This window comes from Pristis pectinata, chromosome 5 (assembly GCF_009764475.1).
Source record: "Pristis pectinata isolate sPriPec2 chromosome 5, sPriPec2.1.pri, whole genome shotgun sequence".
Taxonomy (NCBI): Eukaryota; Metazoa; Chordata; class Chondrichthyes; order Rhinopristiformes; family Pristidae; genus Pristis; species Pristis pectinata.
In genome coordinates this window covers 72,084,484-72,111,239 of record NC_067409.1, presented here as the reverse complement: position 1 = coordinate 72,111,239, position 26,756 = coordinate 72,084,484, and the positions used below count along the sequence as shown (strand labels likewise).

General features: G+C 38.3%; 1 protein-coding gene across 4 annotated transcripts in view; it reads left to right on the top strand.

Annotated features, from left to right (window-relative positions):
- Positions 1-26,756, top strand: part of fars2 (phenylalanyl-tRNA synthetase 2, mitochondrial) — a 347,392-nt gene that overhangs the window by 138,574 nt on the left and 182,062 nt on the right. For 3 of the 4 annotated variants that reach the window (XM_052016401.1, XM_052016403.1, XM_052016402.1), the window contains one exon: positions 6,645-6,776. The exons of the other annotated variant lie outside the window; for it this stretch is intronic. In XM_052016401.1, the coding sequence (XP_051872361.1) occupies positions 6,645-6,776 (132 nt within the window). The remainder of the gene's footprint in view (positions 1-6,644; positions 6,777-26,756) is intronic. 4 annotated transcript variants of the gene reach the window in all.

The window sequence follows — 26,756 nt, the reverse complement described above, 5'->3', positions numbered from 1 at the left end:
AAGAAGAATAGTAAATAATGTTGCTATTCAAAAACTCAGCACTCACATTGAGTAACACTCATCATTTGAACTGTAACGTCAGCACATAATACCCATTCAAATGATGCCCCCTGCTGTATTGAAGCTTATGAGACAGATCAGCTTCTTTATTCCTTTATATATAATATATATGTTTGTACACAAGGACAGTCAGTTATTTTGAAACAAAACACATTTTCTACAAAATCTCTTATGCATTTTCCAATAAGTTTCTAGCTCCCTGATCTACCATCACAATTGGTTAGATCACTATTCTATTATGTGACATGATTCTCCGTGATTACTACATGGTTAACTATTCAACAACTTCTGTGGTAATAGATTTGCAGTATGATGGACAGTTCCCACCTTAGTATTAAATAAAAGATGCACTCCGTTTAGTAGAGTTCATCATTTTCAAAATGACATGTTGATGTTATTTCACTTCCGTAAGCACACCTGAATATATTTTAGAATATATAAACTTATGTAGTTTTGCAGTTGTAATAACTTGAATTTATTGAATAATTGCAATTAGAGAACATAATTCAGTAGTTTCCATATTTTCTTTTGCGGCAAGATATATAACAACAAAGAATATTTTGTTATATTTTCTTTACTACACAAGACAGTGTCTTGTTCTATTGTAGATCTCCCTAATGACTTATTAGTTTTGTGTTGTTGTATTCTATTCTCCAAGGTGCAAATCAAAGGTTCAATTTCTTAATATTGTGAACTTATTTATTGTGCTGGGAATGTACCTAATTTATCCATCCTACTGGTCCCATCTTTTACAGTTCTTTTCACAATGTACTTGCCAACCCACAAGGACAATACTGGGTCCCCAGCTTTTGTACCATGTATCAGTGTTTTAGACTTGGCTGTAGGAACCATGATTAAGAAGTTTGCAGATGATACCTAACCTGACAGTGAGGAAGAACTATGTAACTGCAGGATCATTGGATTGACCAGATAGGCATAAAAGTGGCAATTGCAGTTCAATCTGGAGAAGTAAGCTAACACTTTTGGGAAGGACACATAGAAGAAGGGAATGTTTAATGAATAAAAGGTGCTAAGAAATGTAGAAGAACAGAAGGATCTTGGAGATTATGCTCTATAATCCCTGAAGTAAGCAGGGTAAATAGATAGAATGGTTTTGAAAATACTTACTGTTGTTGGCTCTGGGATAGAATGCCAGACCTGAGAGCTTGTGCTGAAGCAATGTAAAACACTAATTATGAGAGGCACTGACAGTTTGACCGCAAAAGTGAATAACTAGAAGAATCGGTGGGACTTGACAGATTTGGTTTTGATCCAAAGACCGGTAGGGATGTGGAATTTACTGTCTGAAAGGTTGGTGGAGACAGAAAACTCATGAAAGTATGTAAATGAACACTTGAAGACCAATAACCACAAAGCTACTGACTGAGAACCAGGAACTGTGATTACTTGATTAGGTTTTATTTTAGCCAGCATGGATTTCATGGGCCTTATTTTAGTGCTTCAACTTTCTGTGATTTTACTCAGGGGTTTTTTGATCAAGGTAATGGTAGAGTACAAGATGATATTGATCATTTGGTAAGATGGACAGTAAATGATAGATGGAATTTCATCCAAATAAGTGTGAGGTAATGTATTTTGGGAGAACACACACAATGAAAGGTAGGGCCTTTCCACCAGGTGTAGTGTGGAATAAGGGACCATGGGGTACCATTTCAAAGATCCATGAAACTGGCAGCATAGGTAGAAAAGGTGATGAATAAGGCTTATGGAATACTTCTCTTCATTAAACAGGAGATGGAATGTAGGATTAGAGAGGTTATGGTACAACTTTATAAAATATTGGTGAAGCTACAGCTAATGTACTTTGCTCAGTTCTGGTTGCTACACTATAGGAAGAATGTGATTGCATTGGAGAGGTGCACAAGAAATTCACCAGGATATTGTCCATTTCAGTTATGAAAAGAAATTGGATAGGCTGGGTTTGTTTTCCTTGGAGTGGAGGAGGTTGAGGTGGGACATGATAGAGGTATACAAAATTATGAGGATCATAGATAGGGTGGATACCAGGAAGTTTTTCCCTATGACATAGGTTTAGGGTAAGGACTAAGAAGTTTTTAGCAGATCTGAGGAGGCATTTTGTTTCATCCAGGGGGTGGTTGGAATCTGGAAACCACTGCCTGAGGGGAATTGGATGAGCACTTGAGTCGACAAGACATAGAAGGCTGGTAAATGGGATTGGTATGGCCGGGTACTTCAAGGGGGGGTGTACGTGACATGCCAAAGGGCCTGTTTCTTTGTGATATGATATTTGAGTTCTGAGGAACCTAGTTACCACACTGTCTTTGTGAAGGACATGTGTCAATAAGAAGAATACTCCGTCAAGAAGAACACACTTAAAGCACAAACACTTCACTGAGTGGGTGACACTAAGGGCAGAATTAGTAGCTCAAATTTAGGAATGCATAAAACGCCATGGACCAGCAGCAGAAGCAGGTGTGTATGGTATAGTCTATATTCTCATGGTTGATATCATATTGCATGATAAGTCATGCACAGATGATGTGGCTATGTGTCATGGAAAATCATGATACGTCCCGCTTTATAGGAATGCAACCCCCTGTAGTATCAGCTTCGATATCTAGTCTCAAAATAGGAGTTGGTCATTCAGGATAGATGAAAAGAAATTTCTTCATCCAGAGGGATGAAGATTCTCTACTCCAGTAGCCCTAGATGCACTGTCACTAAGTATATTCAAGGCAGATTGATAAATGTTTGCATAGTAAAGGAATCAAGGATCATGGGGTTGGTTCAGGAAAGTGATGTTTAAGTAGAAGATCAACAATGATTTAGTGAATGATGGTAGAAGTGCAGGGGCCTAGTCCTGCTTCTACCTCTTATGATCGTATGTGCATGTTCTTAGTGGTGTTGATTTTCAGGATGCACTAGGTCTGTTTGAGCCTTGATTTGGATAAGGGTATGAGATGAAAACTAATGGAGATGTGAGAATAGCTCCTTAGCAGCACTGTGGTATTTTATCAATTGTGACACTAGGTGACTACGCAAATCAGATGTCAATAGGTGCAGTATGAATGGGATGCAGTACTTCTTGATAGAAAGTAAATTGAACCATTGTGTGTTCTGAAAATCTGAAATAATATTATTTCTATTTATATTGCATCTCTCAAAGCAAATGTATTCCACGGCACTTAACAGGAACTCTATCAGACAAAAATTGGATACCAATGAATATAAAGATCACTACAGGGCAGATCAGCAAACTCCTGTGTAATGAGATAAGTTAAGGTAGTTTTTAAGAAGGAGGAACAAGATGAAATTCCAGAGTATGGGTGCTTGAGAGCTGAAGTTTCAAAAGCTAGTGGTGAAACAGAAAATGCAGGGATAATCAAGACACAGAATTGGAGCAAAACAGATCTATTGGAGAGTTGCAAAGATAAGATCATGGAAGGAACCTAATTTTCATGGCATTTATACCCTGTGTACTTATGCCTTATGACAACAATAACCTTGAACTTGATTTGAAAACAAGGATGAGAGTTTTAAAGTAAAGTCATTGCTTGATAGATGCCATCAAAGGTCAGTAATCCTGATGAGTCACCTTTGACCAGTCTTCCACTTTTTAGGTGGAACATCATCATTGCCTTTGGAACTTGTAAGTGCAAAATGAGTTTTTTGCAGACCATTTGGGTTTTGTACTGTTATTGAATTGATTTGGCTAAGGAGCTATGCTGGCTGGAGAATGTATTTTAAATATTGTATTGGCATACTCAATGCTTACCAGATTGGAAAGTCAGAAATTCCCCATGACTGATGACACACTTGTCTATTTATTTATTAAGCTGTTTTTCCCAAGAGTTTTTTTTTGCCATTTTCTTCTTAGCTCTCCTAAGATGCATGTCAACTCTGAATTGCTGTCCTGAGCTTTGAAGCTTTATGGAGGAATAGTCGAAGAAATTGTCATTGAGATTAGGAATTCCTTGCTTAGGCTGCTGGCCAGATCATGATGCCATTGGACATCTCTTTTTCTTATTTTCCTAATTAACCTTCCTTATAGCCAAGTATAATTGTGTTGAAAATGCAGTTTGTAAGCACGATGAAGCACTTCAATCACTGCAGTAAAATTATTTGATCTTTTGATGTGAAGAGTTAGAGACAAGGTGAGCAATAGAGGGAGATATTTTACATATTGCTGTCATATTGGTGACGAAAATGAATGCAGGAATAATTGAGGGAGATGTGAAAAATTAACTATTAGAGAAAAATGATTAATGTGAAATTATATTAAAAGTTTGATTGACTAAAAATGGATAGGTTCCATGCCCCAATGGTGCACAATTTAGCATACAAAATGAAATTGAGTAGGGAAAAGCAGAATTAGTAACCATAATATTCAAATATTCTTGCAAATGAAAATTGTGTCAAAAGATTGTATGACAGCAAATCAATTGGTGTGACTACAGTTGTTGTTGAACTTCTAAATCCCAGGAAAAGGGGCAGTTACTTTTTCATGATTTTTCAGCATTTATTACATTTAAACAACATGGCAGTTCTGAAAGGAGTGCAGGAATAAAGGGAATTGGGTGTACATGTGGATAAATGCTTGGAAGGGTCAGGACCTACTGAGAGAGTAGTTAGTAAATCACATGAAATAATAGGCTTCATAAATAAATTGTTAGATTTGCAAAATTAGGGAAGGCTTATTGACTCGGTATAAGATGTTGGGCCACATCTGGGATATTGTATCCCATTCTAGTCACTATACACTTCTTTTCTTTGGCAACCCCTCAGGTCAAAGATGACTTCCTTTCACTTCAGAGATGTGGGCTCCGAGGTGGTTGATGAGATCAGTGGTGGGACCACAGGTGAGATGGGAGGTGCTTGACTGAACAAGTAGATGGTTAATTTGCAAAGTGCACCAGGGTGAGAGTAGATGACTGACGTAATCTCCAGTGCTGCATTTCAATTTGGAGATGGATCCAATTATGTTCTGCTCCAGAATATATCAATTTTCAGATGTGTATTGCTGAAATAATTTTTTTATGTTTCTTCAGTTTCTGGGTAACACTGGCACTTATTACCCATCTCTAATTGCTCTTGAACTGAGTGGCTTGCTAGGCTCAGAGGGTGCTCAGGAGCCAGCCATATTGATGGGTCTGTAGTCTTGAAAAGGCAGACCAGGTAAACAATGCAGATTTCCTTCTCTGATGTGAGTCTGACAAGTTTTTACAACAATCCAGTAGTTTTGTGATCATAATGACTAATTCCAGATTTTTAACTGAATTTAAATTCCACAGCTGCCAATATGGGATCTGTACTCTGGTCTCTTGATTGTTAGTCCAGCCTTTGAATTACTAGTCTGGTAATTTAATTGTTGCACCAAGTAAAAACCCTTTCTGACATCTGCTTTAGTACCAGTACCCAGCATCATCAGTCATCCTTGTGTCACTTTGATGAACCTGCTATATTATAGCATTGGGTGAACTTCTGCCACAGTTGGGCTGCTGAGGGATCATCAGAAACTTGAGGCCATATTTTATGTGCAAGGAAATCCATGGAAAATCTACAGATTTATTTTTTTATGAGGTAATTGTAATTAGATTTTCTCTTTAAAATATTCCTGCAAATTGACTTAATTATCATTCAGGCCCTGTATTGAGAAACTTCCTTGTTAAGAATAGTTGTTACTTAGAGATGGAAAATTATATTTCATGCTTACATTCTTATTAAGAAAATGAATTATTTTTTAATCTGTATGGATTGTAGACCCTGATAAATATGTATACTTTTACTATGCCATGCTTTTTTTTGTACCTCAATATGCATAATGCTGAAGACTTATTTCTGAGTGTGAACTACAGGGATAAGATTAAACTCAAAATTTTTAGTTGTGATGTACAAAGGAACGAGCTACCTCTTTTAAGAAATTTAGACAGACAGCATTTGTTTATTCTACCCAAATATGCAGACCTCTGTGATTCCACTTTGTCTACAGCACAGCTGCTAATCAAAAATTACTTTATAAATGCGGCTTTTTATCCAGTTTTAAACAATGAACTGATAATTAAATCTAGCAGATTAAGTTTATATTATGATTTACAGCTGTAATTCGGGTTAAGACATCTATAACATACAATTCCACATTCTATTAATATTTTCAGGTTGAAATTACAAATGATTTTTTTCTGGAATGAAGAATGATTAATAACGTGGTTGATGTTGAACTGAAAATTTTTGAAGTCAATCTCGAATGCCATCTACTTTATCATTTTTGAGAAGTTACTAAATAGTCACAGTTAAAGTTTATAATGGTATTACCTGCTTCTTAGTGATATTGAATCATTTCCATTGCATGCCAGATGGCTGTGAGAATTTGACAAGTGATTGATTCCATTTTGGAAGGGGCTTGAACTACACCAATGTCTTTTCATATTGAAAAAGACATGGGCATCTTTTACCATATTTAAAGACTTATTGCTGCACACAAGACTGTAAAGGGGTTTGTTTGTTTGTTATTTATTTTTGTGGAGTTCAGTAATTGGTGCCATTAACTGAAGAGTAATTTTTTTCCAGAATCCCTAATGCTGTCATATTTGCCTTGGCAACAGGACTGGAAATTAGATGGGTGGATTGCTATTTCCCATTTACACACCCTTCGTTTGAAATGGAGATCAAGTTCCAGGAAGAATGGCTGGAAGTCTTAGGCTGTGGCATCATGGAGCAGCATCTGGTAAATTCAGGTAAATCAACAGTGCAGAACAATCGTTACTGAAGTTCAGAATTTTCTGAAATTCTCTTTGATTCTCTTTGTTAATTAAATTTGTATTTTCCTTTTATGTTTTAAAATTATTTGGATATTTGTGTCAATGAACTTTTAAGATCAGTTGCATTTACGGTTATTTCCCATAAAATCTGTTGGAGAAATTATATAACGAATGTGCTGAAGTACCTTATCAATACAAATAAAATTAAAAGAAGAAATGGTTTGGCTGTTAAATAAATGCTGCTTCCTCTATCTGCACCATAGCTCACTATGGTTTTGAAATGGTCTTTCTTGTTGCTGGGCAGAAAATTTATTCTTCACAGCATTCATATGTTTAATCTATGGTTTATATTGATAACAGGATTAAAACAACTATGATATTAGATTGTAATATCAATGTTAATGCATATAAAGCTATTCATTTGTTGATTAAATAAAAATAAATTATTGAAAGAGGGATGTATTTTTGCTCTTTAAGGAAAGGAATGTAATGCTGAGAAATGGCATACAATTCCACTTGTGACCTTAATTTTCCAATTATAATGTAGCCAAAGAACAGAAAGTTCCTTCTGTTTTACCCTCACAATGATACTCTTTGCAACATTTAAGTGCATTCTTCCAATTCAAATGCCTTTTACGTGTTGCGTACCCATGACTTCTTGGAGTTAGGTTAAGCAACCTTAAGCTGATTTCAAATTGTCTCTTTAATGGCATGAGTTTTTAAACTTTTTTAAAACTAAACTAAATTTATCCAATCTCATGCAATATAGCATAACAATATATCCTGTACTCACCAGTCTTCATTTGTTTCCTGATCACCCACCATCCAAAGTATTGAATTTAAAATCACTTTTTTCCAAGGCTCTCAGTGGTCCTGCATGATGGGATAGCTGTCCTATTGGAGTATACAGTGTTTCTGAGGTATTCTGTTTAAAAAATAATCTAATTTTTTAAGGTTGATTTTAAGGAAAAGGATTGGCAGCATGTGAAACACTTATTACAGTGGAGATAGAATGTTTAGTTTGAAGTTTGTCTTCTACTTAGAGTCATGTGCTCAGTGGTTCCCAGGACTCAACATCTTGTCCAGTAATATTATAGAAAAATGTTTTGTTGCAGAGGCTGTGATTACATGCTACTCACACCTATAGATAAAAAAGTCATTGGTGTTAAGTTTACAAATTCCCTGAGTTAGTGATATTGCTACATTAAAATCAGTCTAGCAGAATCTGGTGCTCGACCTGATGAAATTCTTTGATGCCAGCCACATAAGGATCTCTGTTTCAATCCAGCACAAATATTTCAACTGTTCTGAGTTTGCATGGTTAAGGGAATCAGAAAGGAGTCTGTTAAGCACCCTGTCACCCCTAAAATTAACAGAATGTAGTCTATTTGTAATCACCTTTGGGTTGAGACGACAGATTAACACTCGTGAAAGGTAACTCTAACCCTTACGATCAAATGTTTTGCAACATTAGTAGAAATTAAGTGCAATATTTAAGGCCTAGAAAATGCCTAACTACATTTTAATGGGGTTTGAACAGCTTTGTAGGTCGCAGCTTTGCAGTTTCTGAAAGTCCCATAATGATTGAGATCTTCAGTTGCAAAGTTCATAGGACAACCTTGTCATGCTTCCCTGTGTGGTGATGCAACCTCAGTTTTAGCATGTTGTACTCTTGTGATTTGTTGCAGGCTCTTGCAGCTGCTGGCATTTAGCCTTGCTGCTATTCCCTTAACAAATACCTCTTAAGGGATGTACCACAATACAAGCAGTATTCTTCTGGTGATGGAGAGATATTGCTACAAAAGACTAAGTGCTACAATGATGGAGAAGGGTGGGAGAGTGTTGTTGGGGAAAGGGGTTGGTTCTGAGGGACATGGAGAGGCTAGTAAAGACTAATATTTAGAGGAAGCATGTTCTTTGTGTGAGGGGGCACTGGGGTCCTTGAGGGCTACATCCAGGTGCTCCTGGTAGGAGCCTGCGGGGAGATCATAGAGCATTGAACGGTACAGCACAGGAACAGGCCCTTTGGCCCAGGATGCTTTGCCAAACTAATTAAGCTAATGATGCCTAATTACACTAATCCCTTCTGTCTGCACATGGCCAATATTGCTCCATCTCTGCATATTCATGAGCCTATTAAGTGCCTCTATCATACCTGCCCTCACCACCACTTCTGGCAGTACATTCCAGGCACCTACCACTCTTGTGTAAAACAAAAACTTGCCCTGCACATCTCCTTTGAACTTTCCCTCTGTTACCTTAAGTGCAAGCCCTCTAGTATTAGCATTTCGACCTTGGGAAAAAGATACTGGCTCTCTACTCTATCTATGCCTCTCATAATTTTATAAATTTTTATCAGGTCTCCCCTTGCCTCAGCCTATGCTGCTCCAGAGAAAACAAACTTTGTTTGTCCATATATCACATGCCCGCTAATCCAGGCAGCATCCTGGTAAACCTCTTCTGCACCCTCTCCATAGCCTCCACATCCTTTCTATAATGGGGTGACCAGAATTGAATACAATACTCCAGATGCAGCCTAACCAGAGTTTTATAAAGATGCAACATAACTTCCTGACTCTCGAACTCAGTGCCTCAACTAATAAAGGCAAGCATGCCACATGCCTTCTTTACCACCCTATCAACTTGTGTAACCACTTTCAGGGAGTCATGGCCTTGGACCCCGAGATCTCTCTGTACATCAACACTGTTTAGGGTCCTGCCATTAACTGTGCACTGTCCATTTGCATTTGATCTTCCAAAGTGCAACACCTCACACTTGCCCAGATTAAACTTCCATCTGCCATTTCTCTGCTCATATCCCACAATGCCATCAATTTTTGTGTCGTCTGCAAACTTACTAACCCACCCATCCATGTTTTCATCCCAGTCATTTATCTATATCACAAACAGCAGAGGTTCCAGTACAGATCCCTGCAGAACTCCATTCATTATGGACCTCCAACCACTACCTTGGGAATGTTGTGATGGACCTTGGAAATGTCATAAGACCCATCAACCACTATCTTCTGTCTTCTATGGGCAAGCCAATTCTGAATCCAAATGGCCAAGTCACTGTGGATCCCATGCATCTTAGTCTTCCGAATGAGCCCACCATGAGGGACCTTTTCAAATGCCTTACTAAAATGCATGTAGACAATATCCAATGCTCTACCTTCATCGATTACCTTTGTCACTTCCTCGAAAAATTCATGTCACTTCCTCGAAAAATTCAGTCAAGTTAGTAACACATGACCTGTCCCACACAAAGTCATGCTGACTGTCCTATTAGGCCATGCTTTTCCAAATGCTCATAAATCCTATCCCTAAGAATCCTCTCCATTAGCTTCCCTACCATTGACGTGAGCCTTATTGGTCTCTAATTTCCAGGATTATCCCTATATCCCTTCTTGAAGAAAGGAACAACATTAGCTACTTGCCAGTCCTCTGGGACCCCACCTGCAGGAGTAATATTACATGAATGGAAACTATGAAGACCTGCACTTTGGTAAAGCCTACAATGGTGTTAGGTTCCCCTGTCAGGTATGCTTGCTCTTGTGGGTTGAAGGAAAAGCAGATGAAACCTTCCTTTCTTGTGTTTAGAGTTTGGGTACCCTTCCTAATTGAGCATTGAGTGACAAACTGCAGGATGTAGCAGAAGTCAGCAGCAACAGCGGCCTGGAATGTTTATGAGGAGAGGAGGGTGAGAGCAACTGTGACCCTGATGTCCACTAGTGTCTGGAGTCTGGCTAGTGAGAAGTAGCATTTCAAAGCATGGTCTTAAGAGAACTAACTTCAATAAAACCTGGTTGTTCAGTAAATAAATAAGAACTGTAATTTTTACGACTGGTGATGTTGAAAATCTCACTGCAAATAAATTTTGTGTATTGTACCAATGTTGATGTCATTTGGGGGAGTTTTACACCTGCCAAAACGTGCTGACGCAGATGGATATCCTGCCACAAAGTCAGGTGTCAAATATTTTGATGGGCATTAAGACAACAGGAATGGGTAGAATATCATTCTATTCCAGCTTAAGCCAACTTTTCAACTGAACAGCATTGTTTTTTTTTGTTGGCGATGGAAAGATATTCTAGGCCATTAACAATGAGATAAATAATTTGAACTATTTTGCAATCAATTTGTTCAAATAAATTGTCAGAGCAATTCATGAGATCCTTGCCTCAGGATATAAATTGATGCTTGATAATTACAGTGTTATGGGAATCTTGTCCTATTTATAAATAAAGAAATTGGACATTTCTATAATGGACCTTGGAAATGGTATGAACACCGTTAATAAAAATTGAACACTGGAAACACTCAGCAGGCCAGGGCCATGAAGAGGGAAATAGTTAACTTTTTGCGTCAGTGACCTTTCATCAGAACTGGGAAAAATGGAGAGGGAAAGAAGATCCGTGATAAGATGTAGAGAGAAAAGGATTGGAAGTTGCCAATTTGTGAATTCTTTTAACATGGAATGACTGTTCCACACCCCTTAACACATGGTCTTGACAGATTGAAATCATGGCCCAGTGGGGTCCAAGGTGACTGGAGATGGGTCTCTGTTATATAGATATTATCACCCACTCTATTGTCTCTGATGGGCAGGTCATGTTGTTCACATGTCTGACACCACATTCCTGAAACAAGCACACTACTCCAGGCTCTATCATAGCAAGAGATTACCACATGGGCAGAGGGAATAGTTCAAGAGAAACAAAGGACTGAAGATGCTGGAATCTAGATGAAAAACACGATGATGCTGGAGGAACTCAGCAGGCCAGGCAGCATCTGTGGAGAAAAGCAGGCGGTCAACCTTTTGGGTCAGGACCCTTCTTCAGCACTGAAGATAGGAAAAGGGGACGCCCAATATATAGGAAGGAAAAACAGAGCAGTGATAGGTGGACAAACGATGGGAGGCAGGGTGGGCACAGGGTGGTGATAGGTAGATGCAGGTAAGAGACAGTGATAGGCAGGTGCGTGGGAGGAGGGGAGAGCAGGTCCACTGGGAGATGGGTAAAAGGTAAGAAGAGAGAGGTAAAAAAGGAGGCTAGGAAAGGGAAGAAGAGAAGCATGATGGTGGGGAGGGGGGTTGGTGGGAAAAAGGGGTGGGGATTACCTAAAGTGGGAGAATTCAATATTCATGCCATTAGGCTGCAAGGTTCCAAGATGGAAAATTAGGTGCTCCCCACCATGCTTCTTCTCTTCTTCCCTTTCCTAGCCTCCTTTCTTTTTTCCTCTCTCTTCTTACCTTTTACCCATCCCCTGGTGGATCTCCTCTCGCCGCCTCCCCCACACCTGCCTATTACTATCTCTTACCTGCATCTACCTATCACCACCCTGTGCCCACCCCGCCTCCCCTCTTTTTTTCTACCTATTACTGCTCCTATATATTGGGCTTCCCCTTTCCCTATCTTCCGTCCTGAAGAAGGGTCCTGGCCTGAAACATTGACTGCCTGCTTTTCTCCTCGGATGCTGTCTAGCCTGCTGAGTTCCTCCAGCATCATCATGTTTTTCATCGGAATAGTTCAAGGATGTTCTTAAAGCCTTCTTGAATTAGGTTAACATCCCCACCAACCTGGAGGGATCCTCTGGCCTGTAACTGCTCAAGATGGAGGAGGAGCATTTAGGATAAAATTGAGACCCTTGGATTCCTTCATTAAAAGCCTGCATAAGGATAACATAACTGGCAAAAGGAGTGAGTTACCTCCTAAGCTACCCATCCTCTTGCGCTGTCAAGTGGCTTCAGCTCATCTGGACCTGGATCAGCTTTACCTGCCATCTCTTAACTCATTGGGCTGGTATGGAAACAAGCTGTCCTTGACGCCAAGGGACTGCCCAAGAAAAGGAGGAGGAGAACAGCAGGACAAATAGAATGACAGAATTGGCTGAAAGAAGGTTCTAACTGTTAGTGAATAACAAAGAACAAGTCTGGGGGAGATGTACGTATGAGGAGATGAATAAAATCTGAAATTACTAGAAGGAAGGGAGAGTATTAAGGTTACACATGCAATGAAGATGGAAAAACAACATCAAATTGGTATTTATATTGAAACTTCAGTATTTATTTATATACATAAGCATTCGTCATTCAGTTTCAAGTTAAAGTGGTGGCATTTGACTTAGTTTATTATTGTGAAATGGGTTGCCAGCCCATTTTCTATCTCCTAATATCAGTTCTATAGAAGGTAATTAGATATCAAGAGGGATGAAATGAACTGATGACTCACTATTCACTCATTTCATACAACTGCAGTGAAGATTTAGTCTGTCCAATGTCACATATTTCCACAATGGCTATCAGCCAAACAATAGATGGAATAAAAAATATCTATAAAAATGAGATCTCAGGATATAGTTTATGAAACAATTTGAATTTGGAAAAATATTTTGATAAGTAATCCATGGTTATGCACTGAAAAACATGATAATGCTGGAGGAACCCAGCAGGCCAGGCAGCAGCCGTGGAGAAAAGCAGGTGGTCAACATTTCAGGTCAGGACCCTTCTTCAGGACGGTCCTGAAACATTGACCGTCTGCTTTTCTCCACAGATGCTGCCTGGCCTGCTGAGTTCCTCCAGCATCATCGTGTTTTGCATCTAGATTCCAGCATCTGCAGTCCTTTGTTTCTCATAGTTATGTACTATCTGAGGAAGAAGTACTTTGTGCTATGGTGCTTTCAAAAGGTAGTACAGAGAGACCAACTGATGGTAGATTCACTATTAGTTATTGGAGGTGAAAAACCGAAGGAAAAGGATGACTTGCTTTACTTCAGTGATTATATTTGCAGCAGATTAAAACAATGCATCATTTGGTTTACAATGATATCAATTTTATGCCATCATTAAATATGAGTTGTTATCGTAGAGGATTAATTCTAATTTGTAATTATGGCAACACTTAGCTGGTAGCAACTTGATTATCAAAAGCTGTCTAGAAAATCTATTACAATAGGGAGCAAGCTTTCTTTGAAGCTGGAGGGCCAATAACATAAGTGTGACAGCATCCAGGACAAAGAAGCTGCCTGGTTGATAGCCCATTCACCATTCTAAACATTCATTTCTCCATTACCATTGCAAGGTATACCATCTTCAGGGTATACCATCCAAATATGTTTCTTGTCTGGGCTACTCCGACAGCACCTCACAAACTTGTAGCCTCCAGTAAAGACAAGGGACTTAGGTGCACTGGAAGACACTCCCTTCTTGGTTAGCAGAAAGGTCAATTTAATAGTAGATATATTTTGTTTCAGGGTTATCATTGGAAGAATGAAATGTTCTTGGAGCAACTTATTGACAATTGGATTAGATTCAGAAAGGGAATAGTTGGGCTATTTTAAGGTGAAGAAACCCAGAAGAATGTGTTTTTCCTCAGCTCTTGCCAAATTTAATGCATTTGTCATTGTTTTTCCTCATTGCAGTCTGCTGGATTGAAAAGTTAACTTACAGACCAGTATTAGAACTCTAAAGGAAAGCAGAGTGGAGGGAAGGGAGTGAGGCATGGAAAGATCAAGGTGTAGATGAGATAACAAGGCTTCAAACCTAGATGCGGTTTGGAATTGATAAGATATCTTTATTAGTCACATGTACATCGAAACACACAGTGAAATGCATCTTTTGCATAGAGTGTTCTGGGGGCAGCCCGCAAGTGTCGCCATGCTTCCGGCACCAACATAGTATGCCCACAACTTCCTAACCTGTACGTCTTTGAAATGCGGGAGGAAACCGGAGCACCCAGTAGAAACCCACGCAGACACTGGGAGAACATACAAACTCCTTACAGACAGCGGCTGGAATTGAACCCGGGTCGCTGGCACTGTAAACCATTATGCTACAGATGGGAATGATCAGCTGAGTTGCTAGAATAGATTTGAGGCCTGGTTGCTCAGATGGAAAAGTTGATTGAAGTGACTGGAAGGATGGTGGGATGTAGGGTAGAGCTGTGGAATTATGATAGATGTGTAATGTAGTTAAATTGAATACAGTAGGTAAAAAGAAAGATGCATCTACTGGTTTCCTTGTTTTCCATCTCCGTTTTGGGTTTGCCACTTGAACTGAAAAGTTGGAGAACCGTACCTTTATCAACCTGATTATGAAGATTCTCCTGAATTTATAATGATAATTAAAGCACAATTTCTGTTGAGCTTCAACATCACAGACCAATTGTAAAATATTGTTTGTGCAATCTCTTTAGTGTACTTGTAGGATCTTCTGACTGATCCGTTACATTGTATTTGATGATATATACAAGTAAGAGATTACATTGTAAGATTTACATAATTATCTATGACACAAAAATGATCATACTATTTTGCTTTTGTATTTAACTTGTAATTTTGCTAGGGCATTTTACACTAATTATGTTGGGGCATTTTATGTCATGGCATTCAGTTCTCCACAAACATTTGCCCACAAACTACTTCTGGAAGATAAATCTGCCAGCCTTAGTAAAATTGACTGTAATGAAAATTGGCCGAGAAAGGACATCCATCAGAAGGCATTGATGGCCTCCATTTGACATTCACTGCTAAACACAATCTTGGAGGGAATATTTAAAGCAAAAACTGAAAAGGTGGCAGTACAGTTTTAAACATGTTCAGTGAAAAATTACTGCTTGGTGGTGGGTAACAGCAAAGATGAAGGACTAAATTTGGAAGGGTGAGGGGAGGTGCTATGTTCAGATGATGGAATCTAATCCATCAAAGAAATGCTGTATACTGCACTTACTCAGGCTACTGCCCACTGTAAAATGAAATTTTCATCATCTGTAACCTACATAGTAGTTACATGCTAAAATATTTATTGGTTTTGCAGGCCATAAAACAAAGTTTCTAAAGATAAGTGACAGCATAGATTCTTAACACTTCAGTTGGTCTAGGTTACAAACAAAAACTTTAAAATTCCTCATTAGGCTGTGATATATTAGCTAATGGAAGTATCTTGTTAAGACATCACAGTTGCAGGTTTAATAATTACATTTACAAATTTTTGTTAAATCAAAATATGTTGAATTTTCAAATTTCTGATTTTAGAGATGGAATGTGTTTAATGCTATGATTGAATATTTTTGCAACTGCAAATTGTTGGTATTATTTCATTTTTGATTGTTGGTAAAATGTCACATGATAAATTACGCAAAACAATAGTTTTTTGCATGTCTGATTAGAAAATTTTTTTAAAAACTAAATCTCTTCTTGAAATACTGATGGTTTTGGTGTTAAAATGAATTTGCATCATCACATTACATTTACTTACATTTAGCTGACACAAATTGATTGAAAGAAGGTTTGAAAAACATCATAACAAATTATTTGATTTATCTACTGAGCAAATCAGAGGTAATGTGCATTATGGGACATTGATGCCAGTAGTAAATTGATTGAGTTTTTTGAAGAGGTGACAAAGATGATCATTGAGGATAGAGCAGTGGATGTTGTGTAGATGGACTTTAGTAAGCCATTTGACAGGGTCCTTGGTAGGCTGATCTAGAAGATCAAGATGCATGGGATCCATGGTGACATGGTAGATTGGATTCAAAATTGACTTTTCCAGAGGGATCAGTGCTGGTACCTCTGTTGTTTGTGATGTACTGTATATAAATCACTTGAACGAAAATGAAGATGGGCTGATTACTAAGTTTGCAGATGAGACAAAAATTGGCAGTGAAGAAGGTTATCAAAGGATACAGCAAGATATAGATCAGTTGGAGATATGAGTGGAGAAATGGCAGATAGAGATTAATCCAGGCAAGTGTGAGGTTTTGCATTTTGGCAGGTCAAATGTAAAGGGAAAGTTATTCAGTAAGTAGCAGGACCCTTAGGAGCATTGATGTACAGAGGGATCTTGGTGTGCAAGTCCATAGCTCCCTGAAAGTGGCAACACAAGTAGATAAGCTGGTAAAGAAGACATACAGTATGCTTGCCGTCATTGGTCAGAGCATTGTATGAGAGTCAGGAAGTCATGTTGCAGCTGTATAAAACTGTGGTTAGGCCACATTTGGAGTATTGTGTGCAGTTCTGGTCGCTCCATTATAGGAAGAATGTAGAGGCTACGGAAAGGATGCAAAAGAGGTTCACTAGGATGCTGCCTGGGTTAGAGAAAATTGGCTATAAGGAGAGACTGGACAAACTTGGATTGTTTTCTCTGGAGCGTCGAAAGCTGAGAGAGACTTGATCGTTTATAAAATTATGAGAGGCATAGATAGGGTAGATAGTCAGAGTCTTTGAAATGTCAAATACCAGAGGACATAGCTTTAAGGTGAGAGGGAGGAAGTTTAAAAGAGATTTATGAGGCAAGTTTTTATTTTACACAGAGAGCGGTAGGTGCCTGATATACACTGCCAGGGCTGGTGGTGGAATCAGACATGATAGTGGCATTTAAGAGGCATTTGGACAGGTCTATGAATGTGAAGGAACTAAAGGGATATAGATCAAGTGCAGGCAGATAGGTTTAGTTTAATTTGGCATCATGGTCAGCACAAATATCGTGGGCTGAATGGATTGTTCCTGTGCTGTTCTACGGTGCTCAGATGAAGTTGAGTTTGATAGTGGAGTATAATTGCAGTTTAGAAATGTCCATTAAACTTGAATAAAATCTCATTTTAAGACTACATATCTTAAACAAGTCACTTGTGCACATTGAGAATATGTTTTTTCGAGATAATACTCAACTCACCTTGGTGGTAAGTGGCAGTATATTTCAAGTTGCAACCATTGTATAACTTAGCTGAAATACTGTTACTCATAAGCAACTTAAATACATTGACCAAGGCACAGGTTAAAAAGAGTTGTCTGATGACAACGTTGATGCAGTTCCTTAAAATAAAATACTGTGAATGAATTGGCTGATAGATGACTGAGGCACATTGATCCTGAAAATATACAGAATAGATACTGGTGGAATCCTAAACAGAAAATGCCTGACACCAGTGGAAGCCCTATGAAATGTCAAGGTCATTAATGAGACAAAGACTAAGGAGTTTTGATGAGCTCTTCCTGATCCAAGGTTTCAGTGGTGAAATTGGGTGTTTGAATTGACACCATGTTCCATTTAGTGTGCTCACAACCATTATTTTCATAAAGAGAAAAATTGGAAATATAATGAAGTCATTGATTTGTGGAGGTTTTGATAAAATTGTAAGTCACCACAACAACAGGTACTTGTGTTTATATTAGCACATTTTAATGTAGTAAGAATATTCCCTGGTACTTTGCAAAAGTATTATTAGACTAAAATTGATACTGAGGTTTAAAGAGCAAATTCTAGAGTTTGGCCTTGGGCAACTGAACTATGGCCGACATTAGTGGTGTGTTTAGAATTGGACATTCACAAAAAGCCAGAACTGATAAAAGCCAGAGGTTGTGTTAGTAGAGACAGAAGAAGGTCAGGTGGGTTACAGACTGAAGGAGGTTTTAGGGATAGGGAGGAATGAAGTCAAGGAGTGACATCTGAGAGAAAGGATGAGTGTGGTAGATGAATGGGATAGAGAGGTGGTTATGGACTGCAGAGTTTTGATCAGCATATCTTTATGGAAGCTTTCTTAGTGATTGCCAATTAAATCAAGCACACGATAAAACACACGCCACAATGACATTGCATAATAGCTATACTTTATTAAATGCGTTTACTTTAAACAACTCCAAGATTCACTATGTAGTTTCAAACAGGACTCATTAATTCTTTAGTTTCAGAACTCTTTTAGTTACACAACCCTTTAGTTTACTTTCACAACTTCCAAAACCCACTATTTGTATTAAGATGTTACCCACTCTTGATGAACAGGCTGGGGTTTGACTTGGCAAGTTCTTCTCTGAGTCCCTAACTCAGTGTCTTCTTCTTCAGTGGTTGCTCTTCGGAGTCACTGCTGTCGGTTATCTCATAAGGCACTCTTTTATATATTTCTTCGCATTTCATAGAAACATTGCTTAGTTCTTTATTGCCAATTATATGGCTATAAGTCCAGTTTTTATCCAAACAAGTATGTGTTTCTTTAACCCTTTCAAATTCCTGCTGGCACCATTCTACAATTACCTTTGAATAGACTGTCCCTTTCACAAGATGCCAGTTTCCAAAACATCCCCATTTGCTTGTCCTGTCCTCTGGATGGTTCCAATTGGATAGTTCATAGCGGGGTGTGAAGCTATTTCAGCTCACATTGAAACTGACCATGTGTTGATTATGTGGCTTTCCTTCACTGTACTTCTTAGTTCTTGGTTCCCAGTGTCTCTTTCTAGTTGGCATAGTGTTCTCCCAGGGCCCGATGGGATACTTGACATCTCTCTGGCTGCTACAATCAGCTTCATGAGCAAGGTCAGCACTTATTACCTATCACCAACTGCCCTGACAAACTGGTAGCAATCTGCCTCAATAAATGCTGCCTGACCCACTGAGTTCCTTCGGCACTTGTTGTGTTGCTCCAGATTCCAGCACCTGCAGTCTCTTGTGTCTCATTAAACCACATAGTGGTTTCACACAACTGAAGCCTAGAAATTGAATTGCAAATTGCTGTTTTATTTTCAGGATTATGATTCTACTTGGATTAAATCACATTAGTGATCTTTGGGTGAAATTGCACCAATCCTAAAATTGAAATGTTCCCTATATATGAGCATATCAGGTATTTTCCCAGCATCAGGCACACCTGGTGATGTCAGTGTATATTCATCTTTCCTTGAATTGTTATTGGTGTTTACGGTAATGAGCACACAGAAGGAGATAAATATCCCAATGCTACTGGATTAGTTTGATCATATGTTCATTTGATGTTCATTTTTGTCAAGGGATATAGAATGTGCAAAAGGGAAAATGATAGATGTTATTGGCACTTGATTTTAGGAATGCTGAGTAATTGTAGGTGATGAAGTAGCATTGTGGTGCCAGTCAATCCTAAATTGTTTTGTAGTCATTCCAGGTGTGAAGCCTTAAGTTGTGCAAATATAAGTAGAAAATGTAGCTTTTTGATTGTTTCAAACTTAATAAAGACCCCATACAGTACTTGTCTTGATTGTCAAAAGTCAAAGACTTCTCTGTAAATGTGTTTAATTGTGCCGCTAAAACTGCACAGAAGTGCCAGTCGACTTAAAATATTTAAAGTGTCTCTCAAAAAAAAGCTTCCATATAAAACCTGGGAATTAATTATTAATTTAGCAATAAACTGCTGAAAACCACTTGAAAGAATAAATGTTAACATCAAATATCAAATAAATTAATCATCCAGGTACTGAAGGAGATTTGGTGCTATAATTTTCAGTACTTCATTTTCAGTACTTTGTGATTACTCCTACATTCTGACAAGGAAAATAAAAAGACAGTGACTATACGTTTCTAATTCTGAGTATCATAAAATATAACTTAAGGGATGTTTTCTAATTTCTCCATTTAGTATATTCATACAGTCACCAGAACAGGAAATGACAAACCTCAAATATTTTCAATTTGCATTGTTTGCAAAGATCAAAATATTTTGACAGATTTGAATATCACTGCAGTTTATGTTTTGACAGATCATGTTACACAATTTGAAAAGCAAAAACTGCAGGAACTAGAAATACTTGGTCAGACAGCATCTGTAGAGAGAGAAGCAGAGTTAACGTTTCAGATCATGAAAGGTCATCAATCTAAAATGTTCACTCTGATTCTCGCTCCATTTCTAGCATTATCAGTTTTCATACTCAATTTGAACTGCTAATCAGATGACCAAAGGATGTAATTTCAGAATTTTATTAACTTTGGAAAACATTATAGCTTCATAGCCCACCTCTTGTGTTGCAATGTTTTAATCACCAATGGGGTTAGGTTTTGTGGGTAGTTGAATATATTAGTTTGGCAAATCCTCATCTCACTGCTTGCAGATAGTTATCACATCTCAGCCTGAGGACAATTAACTCCCATTTATACTCACTAACAGACAGTGAGTGCCTCCCATGGGCCAATGCAGGCTCAATATTGTAGTGAGCCTGTGCTATTTATGGATACAGCTTTTGTTCATGAAAAGCTGCATATATATGAGTTAAAATGTACTTGAAGGAATTTACCATTTGGTGAAACTGCAGTTCTGTTTTTCTTGAGAAAATTTGTTCTAGAAGTTCAAACTGTGTCATTTCGTCCCTACTCTGTTGCAGTTTATACACAACACAAAACAATAAATTGACAGTCTTGGTAACTTTATATTGTATTTATATTATAGAATTGGTTCTAGAACAATTGGTTCTGTCCACTTGCAACAAATTGGAGTTCATGCAGTTCCCAAAATGACCTTGATATTTTCTGATATTGAAGAGCCATAGCATCAGTTTTGAACTTTTTTTTTCTTTTTCAATCTTTTTATTAGTTTCCAAATTAATACAGATTAACATGTAACATTGATGTTTGTACATATAATACAAAGAGATCAGGAGAACAATCATGGCATAGATAATCATAAAGAATAGTAAAATATAAAAAAAAACTGTAGATCCCACGATCTCTTAGTAAATGAATATAATATAAAAGGGAAAAAAAATCCCCAAATCAATAAGAAAAATTATAAACAATATATCAAACCAAACTGAAAAAAATTTAAAAAAAGACTGGACTGAAATTTCTCAATAGAAACAGAGCAATATTATGTCATCAACTCCGTTCCTCTAAATTGGAAAGTTATTGAAGAGGGATCTATATCATGTGAAAATATTGAATAAATGGACTCCAAATATCTTCAAATTTAAGCAAAGGATCAACAGTACCACTCCTAATTTTTTCCAAGTTGAGACATGATATAGTTTGGGAGAACCATTGAAAAGTAGTAGGGGGTACTGGATCCTTCCATTTAAGCAAAATGGATCGTTTGGCCATTAATGCAAAGGCAATCATACGGTAAGCGGAAGCAGGGAAATGGCCAGACTCTATCCTTGGTAATCCAAAAATTGCAGTGATAGGGTGAGGTTGTAAATCAATATTCAATACAGTTGAGATAATGTTTAAAAATGTCTTCCCAATATTTTTCCAAAAGAGGACAGGACCAAAACATATTTGTCAGAGAAGCCACATTCGATTTACATCCGTCACAGATAGGATTTATATGGTGATAAAAATGAGCTAGCTTATATTTTAACATATGGGTCCTGTGAACTACTTTAAACTGTATCAAAGAGTGTCTGGCACACATTGAAGACGTATTAACTAAATGAAGAATTTTCTTCCATGTCTCTGTAGGTAAAGATGTCTGGAGTTCACTTTCCCATTCATTCTTAATTTTGTCTAGTGATTCTGGATGTATTTTCATAATTAAATCATAGATTATTGCTATCAAGCCCTTCTGATAAGGATGAAGACCTAAAATTTTTTCTGTAATTTCAGTTTTGTATGGTGTCGGAAAAGAGGGTATTGTAGCTTTTAAAAAATTTCTAATCTGCAAATATCGAAAAAAGTGTGATCTAGGCACATTGTATTTGTTAGACAGTTGTTCAAAAGATGAAAAACAGTTATCAATGAATAAATCACGAAAACATACTGTTCCCTTCCTTTTCCATATAGAAAAAGCTAAGTCAACTCTGGATGGTTGAAAGAAAAAATTAGATTGAATGGGACTTGACAAGTTAAATTTATTCAATCCAAAAAATTTACGAAATTGAAACCATATTCGTATTGTATATTTAACTATTGGGATCAGTTTTGAACTTAATGCAAAAATTTCCTGTAGCACTCCCTGGCTAAATATTACCCATGTGACAGGGATGCTCATGGCTGACTTGTGAGGTACTTAAAAGTGACTTAATAAGACAAGAGGATAGATTTTAGCTTTGGACACACAGAGGGAGATGTGCTCATAATACCCAGCCATTGTCCCTGTGGTAAGTCTGAGATACTTTGAGGATTCGTCCTCACTACCATAATTACAAACAGCTATGATGAGGAGAGAGCAGTAAGCTGTACACTAATCTTTAGCACCATTTTTGCCCAATGGTTGCTGAGATATTAAAAGTCAGCCTTCACGATGTCAACCTTGGCTCAGTAATGGCTCTCACACGTGAACCAGAAGATTATAGGTTCAAGTCCTACTTCATTAAGAACACATAATCTAAGTTGATGCATTACTTAATTTGGTGCATTACTTAAGTGTCTATCTGGCAAACCTTCAACCCAAAAACCTGTGTGGGAACTGTGTGAGACTGATTGGATGTTGACAGTTTACAGTTTGCTTTGGAAGGATGGACTGTACCTCAACGTCATATCCTTGCAGTAACCCATTTGAGATGAAGAAATGAATCCAGAATGTGGATTGCAGCAATGTCTGCAGCATGTTGTAATATGTCAGGGTATGTAGAAAATTTCATAATGCTGTGGAATGGGTGATCAGTTGTTTCACCTTGATACTAACAAATTAAAATTTTAACTTAATCTTTTCAAGGCACCTCCATTTTTTTCTGATTAATGAAGTAGTGTTATAAGGAGTAATTCATCACCTCATATTCTGCCTTGGTAGTCTCCAACTTGACAGCCTCAACATCAATTTCTCTAACTTCTGATGACTCATCCCCTTTCACTCCCCACTTTGTCTTCCCTCATCCCTGTTGCCCCCTCACCCCTTTCTCCTCCCCCACCCTCATGACCTTCCCATCTATTCCCCACCTTCTTCCCTATTTTCCATGGTCTAGTGCCCTCTCCTACTGGATTCCTCCTTCTTCAGTCCTTTGTCTCTTTTACCTATCCCCTCTCAACTTCTTACATCACTCTCTTTCATTCCCTCACTCCCACCCACCTACCTTCCCCCTTTCACCTGGACTCTCCTATCACATGCCAGCCTGTGCTCCTCCCCCTCCCATGACCTTCTTATTCTGGCTTCTGCCCTCTTCCTTTCCAGTCCTGATGAAGGGTCTCAGCCCGAAACGTCAACTGTTTATTTCCCACCATTGATGCTGCCTGACCTGCTGAGTTCCTCCAGCATTTTGTGTGTGTTGCTCCAGATTCCAGCATCTGCAGTATCTCTTGTGTATTCATCTTCTAAAGTTGGACAATTCTTTTTGAAAGTCTAATAGATGTTCCTCTATTATTATGGCATATTATGGATTTTGCTGTAACCATTAAATATACTTAAAGTTCTTGGTTGAACAATTTCTGGATATTCAGCAGTAAGCCTTGAGCCCTTTAGCAATTGGAAAATAAATAGTCAAGAAAGTACAATGTTGTTAATGTCTCCTTTCAGAAGATAATTATGATATTCTTCTTAAAATGCAAGCATGGTTTTATTAAAATTATTTATTTGTGGAGTGAGGATGTTACTAGCAATAGGCTAATTGTCCATGAGAAGGGGTTTGACTGCTTTGGTCCTTCTGCTGAAAGTACAGTGGCATGCAAAAGTTTGGGCACCCCTGGTCAAAATTGCTGTTACTGTGAATAGCTAAGCGAGTAAAAGATGACCTGATTTCCAAAAGGCATAAAGTTAAAGATGACACATTTCTTTCATATTTTAAGCAAGGTTACTTTTTTATTTCCATCTTTTACAGTTTCAAAATGACAAAAAAGGAAAAGGGCCCGAAGCAAAAGTTTGGGGACCCTGCATGGTCAGTACTTAGTAACACCCCCTTTGGCTTGTAAATGCTTTCTGTAGCCAGCTAAGGGTCTTTCAATTTTTGTTTGGGGGATTTTCGCCCATTCTTCCTTGCAAAAGGCTTCTAGTTCTGTGAGATTCTTGGGCCATATTTCATGCACTGCTCTTTTGAGGTCTATCCACAGATTTCCAATGATTTTTAGGTCGGGAGTACCTTTTTGATCATTGGAGTACCTCTTCCCTCCATTTCGGATATTTACAATACACAATGCACACGTAAGGTTTATAGAATTATAGATGACCCTTCTCATCCCTCCCATGACCTATTTGTCCCACTGCTGTCTGGTAAGTGGTACTGGAGCATCTGGACCAGAACTACTAGATTGCTCAACAGTTTTTCCCCCCGGCTGTCAGGCTCCTGAATACCCTGGTAGACAAATGCCGCGTCAAAAGCTCTGGTTTGCACAACGGCGTATAACTGTGCTTTACAGTTGGAGAGGTGTGCTTTTCATCGGAAATCTGCACCCTTTTTTCTCCAAACATACCTTTGCTCATTGCAGCCAAAAAGTTCTATTTTAACTTCATCAGTCCACAGGACTTGTTTCCAAAATGCATCAGGCTTGTTTAGATGTTCCTTTGCAAACTTCTGACGCTGAATTTTGTGGTGAGGACGCAGGAAAGTTTGGAGAAAAAAGGGTGCAGAATTTCATGAAAAGAACACCTCTCCAACTGTTAAGCATGGGGGTGGATCGATCATGCTTTGGGCTTGTGTTGCAGCCAGTGTGGCATGGGGAACATTTCATTGGCAGAGGGAAGAATGAATTCAATTAAATACCAACAGATTCTGGAAGCAAACATCATACCGTCTGTACAAAAAAAGCTGAAGATGAAAAGAGGATGGCTTCTACAACAGGATAACTATCCTAAACACACCTCAAATTCACAATGGACTACCTCAAGAGGCACAAGCTGAAGGTTTTGCCTTGGCCCTCACAGTCCCCTGCCCTAAAAATCATCAGAAATCTGTGGATAGACCTCAAAAGAGCAGTGCATGCAAGACGGCCCAAGAATCTCACAGAACTAGAAGCCTTTTGCAAGGAGGAATGGGCAAAAATCCCCCAAACAAGAACTGAAAGACTCTTAGCTGGCTACAGAAAGCGTTTACAAGCTGTGTGGTACTTGCTAAAGAGGGTGTTACTAAGTACTGACCAAGCAGGGTGTCCAAACTTTTGCTTCGGGCCCTTTTCCCTTGTTATTCTGAAACTGTAAAAGATGGAAATAAAAAAGTAACCTTGCTTAAAATATGAAAGAAATGTGTCATCTTTAACTTTATGCCTTTTGGAAATCAGGTCATCTTTTACTCGCTTAGCTATTCACAGTAACAGCAATTTTGACCAGGGGTGCCCAAACTTTTGCATGCCACTGTACTTTAAGAATGCTATAGTGTTGAAAGTTTATAACAGGGATGTATTTACATGTAAGGATGGTATGTGACTTGAAGAGGGAAATCTGCAGGTAGTGGTATTTCCATACACCTGCTGCCCTTGCACTTGGTGGTAGAGGTTGCACGTCTGGGAGGTGGTGCCAAAGTAGCCTTGATGAGTAAATGCAGTGCATTTTGTAGGTGGATCACACTATAGTTATGGAGCACCTGTGGTGAAGAGAACAAATGTCTAGGGTAGTAGATAGAATGCCAGTCAGGCAGGATATTTTGTCCTGCAGGGTATGCAGCCTCTGTCCTTGTGTATTTATGTGGTTTCCCCAGTTAATTTTCTGGTCAAATGATGGTGATTTTGCAATGCTGTTGAATGCCAGAAGTAGGAGGTTTGACTTTTCCTTTTTGGAGATGGTTACTGCCTGGCACTTGCATGGTGCAAATCTTTCTTGCCATTTACCTAGGTCTTGTTGCATGCAAGGAATAGTTTCTTCATTTTATGAAGAATTGTAATTGGAATTCAATGTTGCATAATTATCAATGAACACTCCATTTATGCTTTTTTAATGATGGAAGAAAAGTCATTGATGAAGTATCTGAAGATATAAACTACCCATAATATAGAATAGGAAGACCTGAACATTAGACATCCATTTTAAATAATAAGTAATGGATCTGATCTTGTTGAGTCCAATCTGTCACACAGAGTTGCCTCCTGTTGTCCCTTCATACATGAACTTGAATTGAATGCTCATTGGGATCTCCAATCCTCACTAGATCTAGTCTGATGCTGGGCTCCCTGCTGGACTCAGTGGCAAAGTATAGTGTCAATCAGTAAGTCACAAACTCCCACGTTCACTATTGCATATGCAGAAGTCTGAGAGTATTGAAATTTCAATGGCTATTGGACTAACTGACACCAACCATCAAGATTCACCCCAATACTTTGTCAGAAGGGAGGATAATAGTATAGAACCGGACTTTGCAGTTGTAATG